Consider the following 14,896-nt stretch of genomic DNA (forward strand, 5'->3'; position numbering starts at 1 on the left):
TCTGGGCTTTGGGCTCAGTCCAGGCTCTCTCCACCACCGTATAAGGCTGCCGCTCTCCCCTGCAATCCCTCCTCACACCACCCTCCACCCTTGGCTTAACTTGTCTTGACCGGAAAGCTGGTGAGCTTCACTGCAGACAGAGCCCATTTACCCCTCTGGGGGTATGAGCAGATCCCTAATGACAAAGGAACCCCAGATACAGTGTCAGCCACACAGGACTATCGTTCAGCTTGTTGCTGCACCTTCTGGCCTTTCCTCCTGTTCTCCCACTGGGCACTCCTACTCCTCTTCAGATGATTCGTTCATGGTCTCGCTCTCCCCACTAGGTGGAGCTCCCAGAAGCTAAGGGTCTTGTCCACAGCGCCTAGCTTGAAACCTGAGAACAGAGTGGGTACTAAGGAACACTTGAGGAATGGTGAGAGGGTAGAGCTGTTGAGGCACATGGGCCATAAATCACTTTCCCAAACCAGAGGGGAAGCAGCAATCCAGGAGGGCTTCATGGAGGTGGCAGGACAGGATGCAGGACAGAGGCAGATGACGGGTGTCCCAGCAGCCTGGGTATTAGTCATGAGGCCCTTGCCTTCTATCTCTCTGCCAGGAAGCTCCCATCCTGGCTGCCACTGGCCAGGGATGGGCAGATTTGGGGGAGAGAATCAGGCCTCCCCAAGGCTCCCAACCTCCACTCAGAGGCGTGTGGCTGGGGCAGCTGCTGGGGGCAGCAGCTGGTGTCTGTCCCTGGAGCCCAACGGCTGTGTGTGCCTTAATCCCAGCTCCTTGGAGCCCCCCAGGCTGGCAGGTGGGCTGATTAGACAGAAAGGAGGCAATGGGAAAGGGGTGGGGAGCTGAGGCCCCTCCCCAGACCCCCACAGCTGCCCACTGGATCCTGCCACATGTGCCACGCCATCCCCATCCCCCGGCCCCCCATTGCCAGTTCTTCCCTCAGCCCAGAGCTGCTCCTCCCTCAGCCATTACATGGAGGCCTGACTTCTCGAAGCAGGAAGATGCAGCTTAGAAAGTTCCAACTAGCAACCGCGAAGGTGTGGATGTCCCAGCCAATAGGCCCCTCATAGCGTCTTCCTTCTGGATGGAGTGGCGAACGTGCAGGCACACAGGTGGAGGCACGTGGTCACACTGGGACAAGGTGTGGATACCCCTGCCATAGACTCTGAGCCACCGGTGTGGGCCACACGTGTGGTGTGGACGTGGAGCGTGGCGCATGCCCTGCAGGAAGCATACCCATGTGTGAGGTGTGCACGGAGTGCGAGGGGTCCCTCATCTCGTATGTGTAACGTGTGTGAGGTGGACGTGGTGTGGGAGGCACAAACAGAGGGCGAGGTGTATGCGGAGCGTGGTGAGCACGTGGTGGGTGTGAGGTGTGTGTAGAGGACGGGTAGACACAGGGGGAAGCCGACGTGAGGCGGACGCGGAGTGCGGGGTGGACACGGAGCATGACGTGTGCGCGGACCGTGAGGTGGACACGGTGTGAGAAGTGGCCGCAGTTTGCGAGGTGCGCGTGCCTGTGACGCACTACGGAGCGTGGAGATGCGGGAGTGACGGCAAGCAGTCCTTCCGAGGACACGTACTTGTCCGCTCTGTCGTGGGCCGGCTGCTAGAACCTTGGCATGGCCTCCCGTGGAGTGTCACAGCCAGAGGAGACAGGGGAACACCTGCGGCTTTTCACAAATCCTTCTGTGGCTAAAGTACGAGGAGCCTCTAAGAGGCCTTCCCATCTTCCTTCGTCCTACACCCCATCTGAGCTTAAAGACCAAGTGCTCTTTGAGGACACAATGCACTTCGACAATAGTATTTCTCAACGCCTTACTTAAATTCCTCACACTGCAAGTTAAATTCACATTTAAAAAATGGTTTTCGGTGTTTGTTCAACGGAGGTGGTGAACTCTCCATTAGCTAGCTCTCCTCACCCCAAGAGCCTGATGCCCTCAGGCTGGAAGAAGAATTAGGACCTCCATGAACCCCGCCTCCCTTAACACTTCTAGTCATTAAGCTATTGTCACCTCCTCTGTGCTGTTAGTAAACCACAGTAAGTTTGTATTTCAGACCCCGGGAAGCTGGGCCCTCCAAGACCAGAGAAAGGCTCTACTTCTGTGAAGAATATGTTTGAGGGAGAGACTCTGGATGAATGAACGCTTCAGTTCTTTCCAGAAGTCAAGCATCAGATGACTCTTAATTTGGGGCTCAGCTTCCTGCTTCTGCCAAGCAGTCAGAGCTCCTGACAATTCCCCTCCCCTGGCTTCTCAGTCCCTGGGGAAGGTGGTCAGAGGTGGACATGGAGAGAGAGGTGTGCGGAGAGGGGGGTGCACGTGGTATGAGCGGCCCCGCAGGGGGAAATCTATGTGGGCCGCCCGGGTGGTGGTGGTTCTCCCACAAGGCCAAGCTCCCGTCAGGCCCATCCCCTGCCCTGGCCTGCCCCACCTCGGTGTGCACGAGGCATCTCACCCTCACCTCACCCACCCAAGCCGTCCTCAAACCCCATCTCCTGCACTGCCCATGTTCTCACCCAGACATTCCAGGCCATGGGTTCCTAGAACAGGAGCCAAACCCGTCTTGTTCCCTGTACAATCCCCTGCTTCTGACAGAGGCAACTGTCCCATACAAGGTGCTCAATAATGATTTGTTCTCTCTGCCTGGAACCTTCTGTCCCAAACAGGCACATGCCTCACTCCCACACGTCCTTTACCTCTTTACTCAAATATCACCTTGTCAACCTGACCGCTCTAATTCTGCAACCGGGCCTGTCCTGGCACCTGAGTCCTGCTCACCCCGCTCTGCTTTTAATACTTTTCCTCTGCACGTCTCAACTTCTAACGTACCCCGTAGTTTACTTCTTGGTGGGTCTCTTGCCGACTACAGGTCTTGCCTGTACAATGTCTGCTCCACGAGGGCAGGGGACTTTGTCTGTTTTGTTCTCTGCTATGTTCCCAGCACCTAGCATAGAACAGGAACAGCGTGAGCATCTGTAAGAAGTGAATGAGTCAGAGCTGACAGTGACTGTGGGCGTGCGCCCCCCTCCCAGCCGGCGCACATAGACACCCCCGACCTCCGGGTCTAGGGCTGCTATACGGGCCGTCTGTTGTCTCCCTGTCCCACCCGTCCGTGGGGGCTCCTTTTCTCCAGCTCCACTTTATCTTCTGGGCTCCCAAGCCCTACTGGTAAGTGCAAGGCTGGGGAGTCCCCTAGAGTGGGAAGTGTGGCCATCTGTAAAGAATCTCTGGGACCCTGGCCCTGAATCTGGGGCCACATCTGACCAACCAGACTGGCCCCGGGGCAGGATTCATACTCAAGTGGTAGGCAGATTCAGGCTTTGCCAGGAGGAAGGTTGGCAGGGGACAGTGTGGGGGCGCTGAAGGTGGATCCAGGGACAGGAAGGGAAAGACTGGGGACAGAGGGGGGACCTAAACCTGGCCCTGCCCCACCTGGCCAGCTCATGTTTTCACCTGGGGTCCAGTGGCACCCCCAACTCCCAGCCAGCTATGCTGCCTATGCCAGTGAGAGGGAGAGGCCACGGGTCCAGCCTGGGCAGGGGCAGGGTGCCTGAAGACCAGGGCAGGTGCAGGCTGGATTGGGTTTCCAGAGGCTATATATATAGAGAGAGAGGCTGCCGGGAGCCCTGGGGCCGGCCGCTCCCTGAGGGTGCAGCGCTGAGGGGCCCCCACCAGGCCTGCATTCCTGCCCAGGGCCAGCTCTCCATTTATAGCTCCAGGCAGGCAGGCAGGCAGGCAAGGGAGCTGGGGGGGGGGGGGTGGAATGGAAAGAGTAGAGGGAGAAAAGCCTAGGGATCCTTCCCGTCTCACCTGCTGCCAAAATAGCTCCTCGTTGTGTAGACCAGAGAACCAAGGGCCAGGGTGAGGCGTCCACTTGCCCACCAGTCTGATGAGCCCTGAGTTGGAGGGAATGGTGCTGGGGGGTGCCCCCTTCTGTAGGTCCCTTGGCCCATCGCCACTGGCTTCTCCCAGAACAAGTCTGGCATGTGTGTCCCCAAGGGGCACCCTTGACTCGATTCTATACCTATAAGAGTTTGGACTCTTTCCGCTTCCAATTTTGTCCTTTTCCCCCTCCCTGGCGCCAACCCAGCACTAGGACTGAAAAGGGCAGCAGCTCCCAGGGCAGACACACTTCTCCCTGCTCTTTCAGCAACAGGGATGGAATGGTGGTGTTGGCAAACTTGTCCCCGAAGATGTGGTGTCCCCACAAGGAGAGTGACCCCAGTCAGGCATGGGCCCCAGCCTGGAAGGTCTGTAACACTGAGTCCAGTGATTCCCAAACTCTTCAGGCAGCAGGAGCGTTGTGACAAACTAAATCCGACTCGGAAGTCTAATAGAAAAGTGCAGCGCGCCACCGGGCTGTGTGTGCTCCCTAATTACTGAAGAAGATGAAGCTACAAATTAAGTTTAAAACTGTCCAAGAAGCCTAGACGTCTAAGCCACAAGTGGTAATATAGTAAATGTTCGGTAAGTCTGAACATACAACATTTACTTATCCTAAAGGCACCTTGACGGTGTCCCCAAGGTGGGTTTGGTGAATGCAAAACACAAAACGCAAAGTTGTCGTCTTTTAGGGGTGAGCGTTAAGTCTTGCTTGCTCAGGCTTGAGAAAAATTTAGATTTGCATGGACGAGTGATTTGAGGAGCTCACCTGGAAATCTCAGGGTACTCTACAATCAAACTGTTCGATTCATTCATTGATTCATCCAACGAATATTTATTGGGACCCTACTGTGTGCCAGGCATTCTGCTGCTGATGCTGGAACAAGTCGGAAGAAATATGTGTTTCGTCTGAATCACTAATATAACAATTATTTGCATTTCTCATCGTGAGTGTATAAGACGAAGGAAAAGTCGCAAGCTTCTAGTGAGTGTCAAATCTATAGTACGCTATCAAGATATTGTAGCAGCCATGCGTAATTGCTCAACAGACAGGCCCTGAGTCTTTCCTGGGCAGAGCAGATGTGAGCCAGCATGTATGTTTAATCATGTACGTGACTGTGTATCATAGAAGAGGTGCGACCATCCACCTTCATGACATATTTCATGATATTCAAATGTATGCATAGAGATTCAAAGGGCAGGAGGCCACCCATTCGTTCACTCCACTTTTATCAAGTTCCTACTATGTGACCGCCGCTGTCATGGTTTCTGGAGATGCCATGGTGAAGGAAATGTTTTCGCCTTCCTGGGGCCGGCTATGGCCATCAACGCGCGAATTAAGAAGATAATTACAGAGTGGCCGCGCGAAGAAGGAAATGAGCAGAGTGATGTGACCCAGCTACCTTAGAGAAGATGATCAGAGACATCCCCAGGAAGTGACGTTTGAGCTGAGACCTGATATAGGAAAAGCAGCGATCGACTGTGGGAGGGCTGGGGCCAGGGCTGTAGGCAGCAAGTACAAGGCTCTGAGGCCAGATCGCGCTCTCAGTGTTGAAAGACAGGAAAGAAGCTCAGGCTAGAACGGAGTGATCAAAAGGGATGGTGGCTCCAGGTGAAATCGGAGAGATGGGCTGACGCCAACTCATGTAGGACCTTACAGGCTAGTGTAAGGAGATGAGTTTCTTCTAAATGCAACCACGCAGCTCTTAGGGAGTTTAAAGCAGGAAAGGGATATCATCTCATTGACATGTTTAAAGGATTGCTCAGGCTGCTGTCTAGTGGACAGATCATGCTGGGGTAAGAGTGGAGGAAGGAAGGAGAGCAGCCAAGAAGCCATGACGATCATCCGGGCTGGCGGAGGGGCAGCTTAGTCCAGGATGGCAGCACTGGGGATGGGGAGACTCCAGTGTCTCAGTGGACAGGGCTTCCCCCTGCCCAGACCTCCCAGCTGGAACTCCATGTCATAAAGCCCCTGCCTACCTGATCTCTCCACCCGGATGTTAAACACCCATCTCAAATTTTGCCCCGCCTTGGACTCTTGATCTGCCACCTGCAAACCTGCTGTTCCCCAACTCCATTCTTCCCCGAGTCATCCTCAACTCTCTCTTGTCTCCCTGCCTACATCCAATCATGAATAAATCTTGCTGACTCCATCTTCAAAATATATTTGAAGTTTAACTAATTTTCACCATCTCCACTGCTGGTACCCAGATCTAAACCACCATCACCACTTACTTGGATCATTACAATAGTCTCCTACTGGTCTCCTTGCTTCTACCTTTGTTTTCCATAACGCTTATGCTCCTTAAAATGTAGTCAAACGGTAACATTCTTCTCTTAAACTCAAGCCCTCCAGCAGCTTTCCATCTCAGAATTCAAATGCTTTGTCCGTCTCTGACCCCATCTCCTACCACTCTTCCACTTGCTCATTCTGCAGCAGACATACCAGCCTCCTTACTGTACTTCAAATATGACAAACACAGTCCTGCCTCAGGACCTTTGCACATGCTCTTCCTTCTATCTAACTCCAGATATCTGCTTCTGCCCTCCCTTTGTTCTGGTCTCTGCTCAAATGTAATCAGCTCAGGGAGGCCTTCCCAGACCAGTCCATATAATAAAATAATCTTCATCACCTTTCCCCCCTTGCCTTGCTTTGTTTTTCTTCACAGAACTTAAAACTTCTGACATCACATATTTCTGGCTTATTTGTTTATTATCTGTCTCCCTACCCTACAGTGTAAACACCCCAAGAGTCTCAGTTTTATTCATTATTGTATCCCCCAACACGTAGACCAATACCTGGCCCATAATGGATGCTCCATAATGTGTGTTGAATGAATACATGAAGGTGGTGGTATAGAGTGAAGGGAGGTGAGCACTTCAGGTAGAGTCCAGGAAGCCAGTTAGGACAGCTTCCTGAAGTTAGTGGCAAGGCACAATGATTACTCTTGCTTATTATCTGTAGGCGCTGGCGGGGGCGGGGGGAGGAGACCCCTGTAGGGGTATCTGGTCCAAGAGAGAGCTCTAGCCAGAGTGCTGATAGGAAGATGTGGACTAGAGATTCAAGAAGAGGCTAAGAGGCACTCTGGGGGTGTGGATAACCCAGGGCTTTTGAAGGAGCCAGAGATCCCATGAGGTGGTTTCCTCCTCCTTCTATGCCCAGTGTTTCCGGTGGGCTTGCTGGGGAGAAATGCAGCTAAGACCTCCGCAGAAACTGAGCTCTGACATTACATGGGCCCCTGTCAAGGCTCAGTGTCCCAGCCAACAGCTAGGAAGCCGGCAGGGAGCACACAGTCCAGTCCGTGCCAACAACAGAAGAAAGCCCTCTCAGTAATATAGCCTTGCATCTCGGAATGAGGGCCTCCACATCTTTGGTCTCTTTAGATTCTCACCAGCACCACAATCACTCCAAGAAATCGCTATTATTATCCCCAAACTTACAAAGTGGGGGAACTGAGGCTTGGAAGGTGATATGACTTCAGCAAAATCACACAGGAAGCTGTGGGATCAGGAGACTCGAACTTACATCACTGGTCTACACACTCTACTCTCAAAGATTCCACTCGGAAGTGGGGTTCTCCGGCTGAGTCTGGGCGTTCAAGGCGTTTGCGCAATGAACTTCCCGGGTGCAGCGCTGTGCACAAGGATGGAAAACCAGAGCAGTTTTCTTCCCAGCAGAAGACACATTTCCACCCAGACCCGCACAGGACACTCCGCTGCAGACACACGCAGGTCGAGTTAGACAGGAGTTCGCTTCCCTCCCTCCAGGCCGGGGCAGAACGTGGGCTTGGAGAGATGGGCGAGAAGCTTTAGCAGCCATCCTCCTCTTCTGCATAGATGCGGCTGCGTTTCTAAACGTCCAGGGAAGGTGGGCTGGGCCCTCGCCCTCTGAGCGACTCCCGGGTAGGAACTGGCCAGGTGACCCGGCCGCCACGTCCAGTTTGCTTCAGGTTCGCCCACTTAGACTGTAATTCTTGTTGCAGATTTCTCTGCCTCTGATTCTAGCTTTCTGCTCTCTTGTCTCTTGGCTGTATCTCTCACTGTTTCACCATCTCAGCTCTTAGTATATCTCTGTCCTATTGCCATGGGTCTCTCTCTAAATCTCTCGAGATCTGTTTTCTACTCCTACCCTGCAGCTAGGTCCCCCACAAATCAGAGGACAGAGGGAGACCCAAAGTCAGCTTGGAGTTGAGCTCGCGAGGCCAACATTTCCCGAGGGCACAGGACGAGTACGGTGCTGGAGAGGTTTGGAGCGAGTGTGCCCCGGAGCCAAGTGCAGCCGCGTTGGGCTGCCAGCCTCTGCCTCCCTCCCAGCCTAGGGAGGGGCCGGAGCGCGCGCGCGCGGGTGTCGAGGGGTAGGGGGCTGGCCAGTCTCTTGCCCCAGCGGCCACGCTGGGGATCCCAAGCTCCTCCCCACCTTGTTTCTATTGGCCTCGGGCGCCCCCGCCCCCAGCCGCCCGCTCCCGCTCTGGGGCCCTTAAGCTACTACCGGATAAATAGCCCCGGGCGCCTCGCGTGAAGATAGGGGTGGGAAAGCCCCGGGGCGCTGCCGCCGCTTTCCTCAGCGCCCATCAGGCCGGCCAGGACCGGGCGGACGGGGGAGAAAGTGGGGTGTACATTCAGATCCCTGGTACTTTACTATCGCACGACCAGGACTGCGGAGAGGCAGAAAGTTTCGGGCAACCCCGGCCGAAGCCAGGACTGCGCCACCTCCTGCCGGGATATGGAGCTGCTGTCGCCGCCGCTCCGAGACGTAGACTTGACTGGCCCCGACGGCTCCCTCTGCAACTTTGCCTCCGCGGACGATTTCTATGATGACCCGTGTTTCGACTCCTCCGACCTGCGATTCTTCGAGGACCTGGACCCGCGCCTTGTGCACGTGGGCGCGCTCCTGAAGCCCGAGGAACACTCGCACTTCCCTGCGGCCGTGCACCCAGCGCCAGGCGCGCGCGAGGACGAGCATGTGCGCGCTCCCAGCGGGCACCACCAGGCTGGCCGCTGTCTGCTGTGGGCCTGCAAAGCGTGCAAGCGCAAGACCACTAACGCCGACCGCCGCAAGGCCGCCACCATGCGCGAGCGGCGCCGCCTGAGCAAAGTCAACGAAGCTTTCGAGACGCTCAAGCGCTGCACGTCCAGCAACCCGAACCAGCGGCTGCCCAAGGTGGAGATCCTGCGCAATGCGATTCGCTACATCGAAGGCCTGCAGGCGCTGCTGCGCGACCAGGACGCCGCGCCCCCTGGTGCCGCCGCTGCCTTCTACGCGCCTGGCCCGCTGCCCCCAGGCCGAGGCGGCGAACACTACAGCGGCGACTCAGACGCGTCCAGCCCGCGCTCCAACTGCTCCGACGGCATGGTAAGGCCGGGACCCCCAGCTAGAGAAGTGAGGGCAGCTTTTGGTATATCTGGGATGTGTTTCCGAGGGCGGGGAGCTGGCCCTCCAGAGGGAGGTTTGGGCTGGGAACCTTCCCGCGAGTGGACCCCGGTGTCCTAAGCAGCTGTCACTGGGGTGGCCTGGTGCCTTGGGGGCTCACGGGACAAATGTGAGCCACCCTTTTGGGGGCGCTTCTAGGGCTCTGCTGCAGCGACATGAAGATCTGCTTTTCTCCACTTATCCCTATTTACAAAATGCAGACTTACGCTCCTAGGCGACCGTCCACCCTCTAGTGGGCCCGGGAGGCTGCAGACAGCTCCTGTTCGCCTCTACCCCCCAACCAGGGCCCAGAACTCGTGGCTGAGACTTGGGGAGTTGGAGGGGGTGGCTACAGGGAGTGATGCTCTGGCCCCACGCGGTCCCCGAGCCTGACTCGGTCGCCTTTGCCGTTCGCAGATGGACTACAGCGGCCCCCCGAGCGGTTCCCGGCGGCGGAACTGCTACGATGGCACCTACTACAGCGAGGCGCCCAGCGGTGCGTATTCGCGCCTCCTTCCCACGTTACCCACTTTAAGCTGCCCTGGCTTCCCTCTATCTAGGAACGCCCCCCACTCCCGCCCCAGATCCTGGGAGACCGTACAGGGAATGAAATGCTAAGCGTGCAGCTCCCTCCCTTTTTGGTCCGTACTCTCTGGGTCCTCTTGGACTCCAGCAGGCCTTCAGTTTCCTGTCTGCCCCAAAGCACTGAGCCCGTAGGTGGGAGACTACACCGTTCAACTGCATACTAACCTAACCCTCCCCGCGCAGAACCCAGGGCCGGGAAGAGTTCTGCGGTGTCGAGCCTCGACTGCCTGTCCAGCATCGTGGAGCGCATCTCCACCGAGAGCCCCACCGCGCCCGCGCTTCTCCTGGCGGATGCGCCGCCGGAGTCGTCTCCCGGCCCACAAGAGGAGGCCGCCCAGAGCGAGGTCGAGCGCGGCGCCCCGACCCTTTCCCCAGACGCCGCCCCGCAGTGCCCAGCGGGCGCAAACCCCAACCCGATCTACCAGGTGCTCTGAGGGGGTGGGCAGCCGCATGGGAGGGCTCCGCTGCCCGCGCGCCCGAGGGATGGTGCCCCTAGAGTCCCTCGCGCCCAAAAGAATGCGCTTAAATGCCAACCCCCACTCCCAACCGCGCTTTAAAAGCGACCCCTCCCGAGTTGGGAGAGGAGGGAGAACTGATGTGTGTTTCCACTCCCGCACTCCACAGTAAGGACACAGTCCTTTTCCACGCAACACCCTTCCCTGAGACTCGTTGCGATGGCCTTTAGGTGTTCCTCCTTGGGCCAGAGCTGATCCGTGAGGGGCCAGACCCTTCTTTCTTTCCGCCCTTCCCTAGGCGGGGTGGGACCCGCGCAGATCTAAGCCCCGCCTCCGGACACCAGTGCTGCTGAAGGGGGCGTGGCCTCTCCCTCCCAGCGCCCTGGCGACTTTGCTCTTCCCCAGCGCCTGCGGGGCGCGCTCGCGTTCCGCGTGTCGCAAGTGTTAACAGTAACCACCCCACCCCCTCCCCCAGTTCAGGACCACTTTTTGTAATACTTTTGTAATCTATTCCTGTAAATAAGAGTTGCTTTGCCAGAGCAGGAGCCCCTAGGGCTGTATTTATCTCTGAGGCATGGTGTGCGGTGCGACAGGGACTTTGTACGTTTATACGGCAGGTGGGCGAGCCGCAGGCGCTCGCTCGGGTGTTCGAAATAAAGACGCTAATTTATACCACGGTGGCTCCGACTGTCCCTGGGAATGGGGCTAGGAAGGGAGGAAAACCCAAAAACTTGGGCCAGCTGTACCGCAGCGACCCCTGTAGGCGGAAGACGGATTGCAAGAAAGGAGCCTGGGGCGGGGCTAGAAAGGGAGGGGTGCGTTTGTCTCCTGTACTTGGGGGAGGTCCCCTGACCCAGCACCACATGTAGGTCAGTGGTTCTTATGTCAGGATGAGTAGTGGAAAAAAAGATCCATGCCTGCCCCACTCGCCAGAGATTCTGATTTAATATATCTGCCCCTGATATCCGGGGCCAGGTATTGGCATTTTTCAAGAGCTCCCCAAGTGATTCTAAAGTGAGTGCAAAGTTGAGAATCACGCCCCACCATACACACTGAGTGAACCTAGGTGTGGTGTCCAGAAGGATCACTGGAAACTCGTAGCTCTAGGTGCCACTTGGAAGCCTCATGGGAACAGAGAATGTGATATGGTGCTCATAGCATTATAAGGAAAAACTAAATGAGTGTGAAGGGGCGAAGTAAGCTATATGGCCCTTACAGGCTCTCAGTGATAGGAGCGATCTTAAGGGGACCGCATAGAAGGCCAGACAGGCACAGACGTCTCTACCAGCCAGGAAGCCAGCACTTAGAGCATCTTGGCCCTGTCAGGGCAGTGCAAACCTGCATCATCTCAGGTTTGGCTATAAACGCTCTGAGAGCAGAGGAGGGGACATTGATTTAGTCAGGGTGCTGGAGAGGGCTTCCCAGAAGAGGTGCCATTTGAACTGTGTCTTGAGAAACAAGAAAAGACAACACAATGCCCACAGACCCACGCACGTGTGCACGTACACGCACAGCTGGGAAGGCACCCCTGGAAGGATGGTCTGGCACAAGTTCCTCCCCGTTCCCACCCCAAGCCCAACCCCGTACATACATACGTTTGTCACCAGGACCTCAACGTCTCCTACATCTCACCCTTGCAGACACTTTTTTCCTGAAAACCTTACAGGCCCACTCTCAAAGGCGCTGCTCGCCAGGTGGGATGACCCTGAGGACGGCAGGCAAGACATGTTGCCAGCAAGAAGGACCTCCGCTCTCTGCTCTGAGGAGAGCCTCTGCTGTCCCCAACACAGGGTCCCTGAAGAGCTACTTAGAGCTACTCCATTACTAAGAATCCTCAGCTTTTCTTCTGGCTGCTTCCCCAGATGCACCTTGGGGTTCTTTACACTCCTTTGAGATCCTTTGAGGGCTCATTTATGAATTCATTCATTCAATAGTTGCCAGGTCCTATGCTGGGTGAAAACAGAGACCAGTGGACAGTTCCTGACCATGGGAAACACCGAGACATTTGGGGATATTGGCTCTCTTAGCAGCTGGTTACATCACAATGAATTAAGTGTTAAATGAGGGTGGATGTGGTAGAGGAACAGAGTAGGAACAGAAAGTAGAGACAAGCAGGTAGCCTCTAGTAAGAATCTTGAAGGAGTTGGTCACGAAAGGGGAGTCAAAGAAGGATACTCCAAGCTGAGGAAACAGCAGATATGAAGACCCCAAAGTGACAGAAAGTAAACTTGTGCCTTCATGGAACCGAAAGTGCTCACAGGGAGAGGCCAGAGTTGAGACAGGGAAAAGGCAGAGGCAGGTCTCCAAGGGACCTCATTTGGAATTTATCCTGAGGGCAGTAGGGAGCCATTGAGGAATCTAACTGGTGGAAGGGTACAAAGACATCTGTATTTAGAAAAGCCAGTCTGGGCCGGCAAAATGGATAGGAGGGAACAAGACTTGAGACAGGAAGACTTGTCAGGAGGCCATGAGGGCTGCTCAGAGGAGACATGACATGGCCTGAACTGAGGCTGGGACTGGGATGTGAGAGAAAGCACAGGAGTGGAGACAGTTGTGCCAGATAAAGTGTAGGTGCTGACAGTACAGTGGAGAACCTCAAGGGCACAGTTCTTACCCTCACACAGCTTAAAATCCACTGGGGAAATGGCCATTAGACAAAGAAACAAGTGAATAAATGGTGAGAAATATTGTAGGAAAGGTAAAGGGTGCAATGAGAGATGATAATGGGGTATAAGAAGATGCAGAAAGGAGGATGCAGAGTTTCTGCACTGAGGAAACCAACTACACATATGAAGAGGGCTCAGGAGCTAGTGTGCAATTGGAAAAAGGTGTCCCTTCTTTCCTGAGGACGCTGCTCTACACCAGGGTTCATAGCTAGGCAAGCAGAGAGCAGGCTGGACTTCAGCCCCCACTGACTTTCTTAGCCAGGTGCATTTGTTCAGTGAACAACAGGCACAACTGTTCACAGAGCCTTATGTATGGATGCCCTAAGGACATGAGGGGAAAGGGGGAGCCAAGGCTGACTCAGGCTCTGGTTTGGTTCAGAGTGGACGGTAATGCCATCACAGAGATGGAGACATCAGAAGAATAAGAAGCAGGTATGGGGAGAGATTTAGTCTAGGACACTTCCGGTTATAAGTGATAGAAACCCAGTTCAAAATAACTTCACCCCCTGAGGGTGTGTTAGAAGAACAGGTGACAGTCCTTATATGGAAGCAGCACTACAGGCACCACAACATCCATGAGCTTTGACAGCTGGGACTGGAGCCTGGAGCCCCTCTTATCCTCCCACCTTTCCCTTGCTTGCCTCTATTTAGTTTACTCTCTCTGAGTCCGTATTGGTTTTCTCCAGCAATTCAGGGATAACCTTGGAGCTCACCATTAAACTCCAGTTTGAAAATTCCCAGAGAAGAACCCTCATTGGACTAGCTTAAGTCCTGAGTCAGGATTTGAACCCAGGCAGAGAGGCTTTAGGGACGGCACTCTTAGCTACCTTACCTTGTACCGCCACACGGGAAAAAAGAAGACTGAGAGAAAGTCAGGAGGGAGGGGAGCAGCTGGAGATTGCATCATTCCATGGATGGCGGGGTTTGAGGTCCCCTCCTGGCCCACCTCTCACCTCAGTCCCCTGGATTTTGGGGGTGAGAGGAGCAGCTAGCTGAGGCCAACTCCATTTGCAACGTAGCTGAAATGACCCTTTTTCTTGGAGCCATTTTCACCTGGGCTGGATCTAAGGAAACACGGCCCATGTCTACACACGCGTGCTCATACAACGGCGCACGTGAACCCACAGCGTAAGACCAAGGGCTGATGCATCTTGAAGGCAACAAAGTTTAAGCTTAGGTCCCTTGCATGAGCCCCTTCTAAGGCCCTGGTCCAGTCTCCTTCTTAATTTGCCAGGGTAAACTATTTTAGCCAATTAGTTATGACCATTGTCCCTTTCTACTCTGATTTCCCCCTTCTGGAAGGTAGCGTTTATGGGCGTGTCCAATCTAAAGGTATACATTTTGTTTCGGTTTGGTGGAATATGTTTTAAATAAATAGAATAGAAAACAGAAGCAATAATAATGAACAATGAAATAAATTAAAATGATCTGAATTGAAAAGACAGTTGTACCCAAAATATCTTTAGATCATACCATAAAGCGACTTATCAGAAGAAAGAGGTAACTTTTGAATGGAATTATTAAAAAGACTCCTGCATTGTTGGATAATCCAGTCAATGAAGAGTAAATTATATGAACACATTGGAAAGAGACTTTACCTCTTTTGCTTAACGAAATACTGACATCGACGGAGTAAAATCACAAGACCTCGACATCAACCAATCTTTGAATGAACACTGTCAACTTAAAAAAATTTAAAAATAATCACCACAGAAGAAAACTCAAAAAACCTTGAACTCTTACAGCCCACAAATGAAACAGACTTGATAGAGTTTCCCCCAAATTTGACACCAATCCTAAAATTGTACAGGACGTTTCCAAGACAGTGCTGAGCCCGAAAAAAAGCTTCCCTAAATTATGAGTGATACAAAACAAGTCTTGATCACCACACTGAAG

At 54.2% G+C, this 14,896-nt stretch overlaps 1 protein-coding gene across 1 annotated transcript; it reads left to right on the forward strand.

Moving 5' to 3' along the window:
• Nucleotides 1–8,339: 8,339 nt before the first annotated feature.
• Nucleotides 8,340–11,009, forward strand: MYOD1 (myogenic differentiation 1). The gene is made up of 3 exons (XM_026487207.4): nucleotides 8,340–9,237; nucleotides 9,712–9,790; nucleotides 10,063–11,009. Exons 1-3 carry the CDS (start codon nucleotides 8,608–8,610, stop codon nucleotides 10,311–10,313), a joined length of 960 nt encoding a protein of 319 aa, XP_026342992.2. The 5' UTR covers nucleotides 8,340–8,607; the 3' UTR covers nucleotides 10,314–11,009.
• Nucleotides 11,010–14,896: the final 3,887 nt, after the last annotated feature.

The sequence above is a fragment of the Ursus arctos genome, unplaced genomic scaffold (assembly GCF_023065955.2).
Source record: "Ursus arctos isolate Adak ecotype North America unplaced genomic scaffold, UrsArc2.0 scaffold_23, whole genome shotgun sequence".
NCBI lineage: Eukaryota > Metazoa > Chordata > Mammalia > Carnivora > Ursidae > Ursus > Ursus arctos.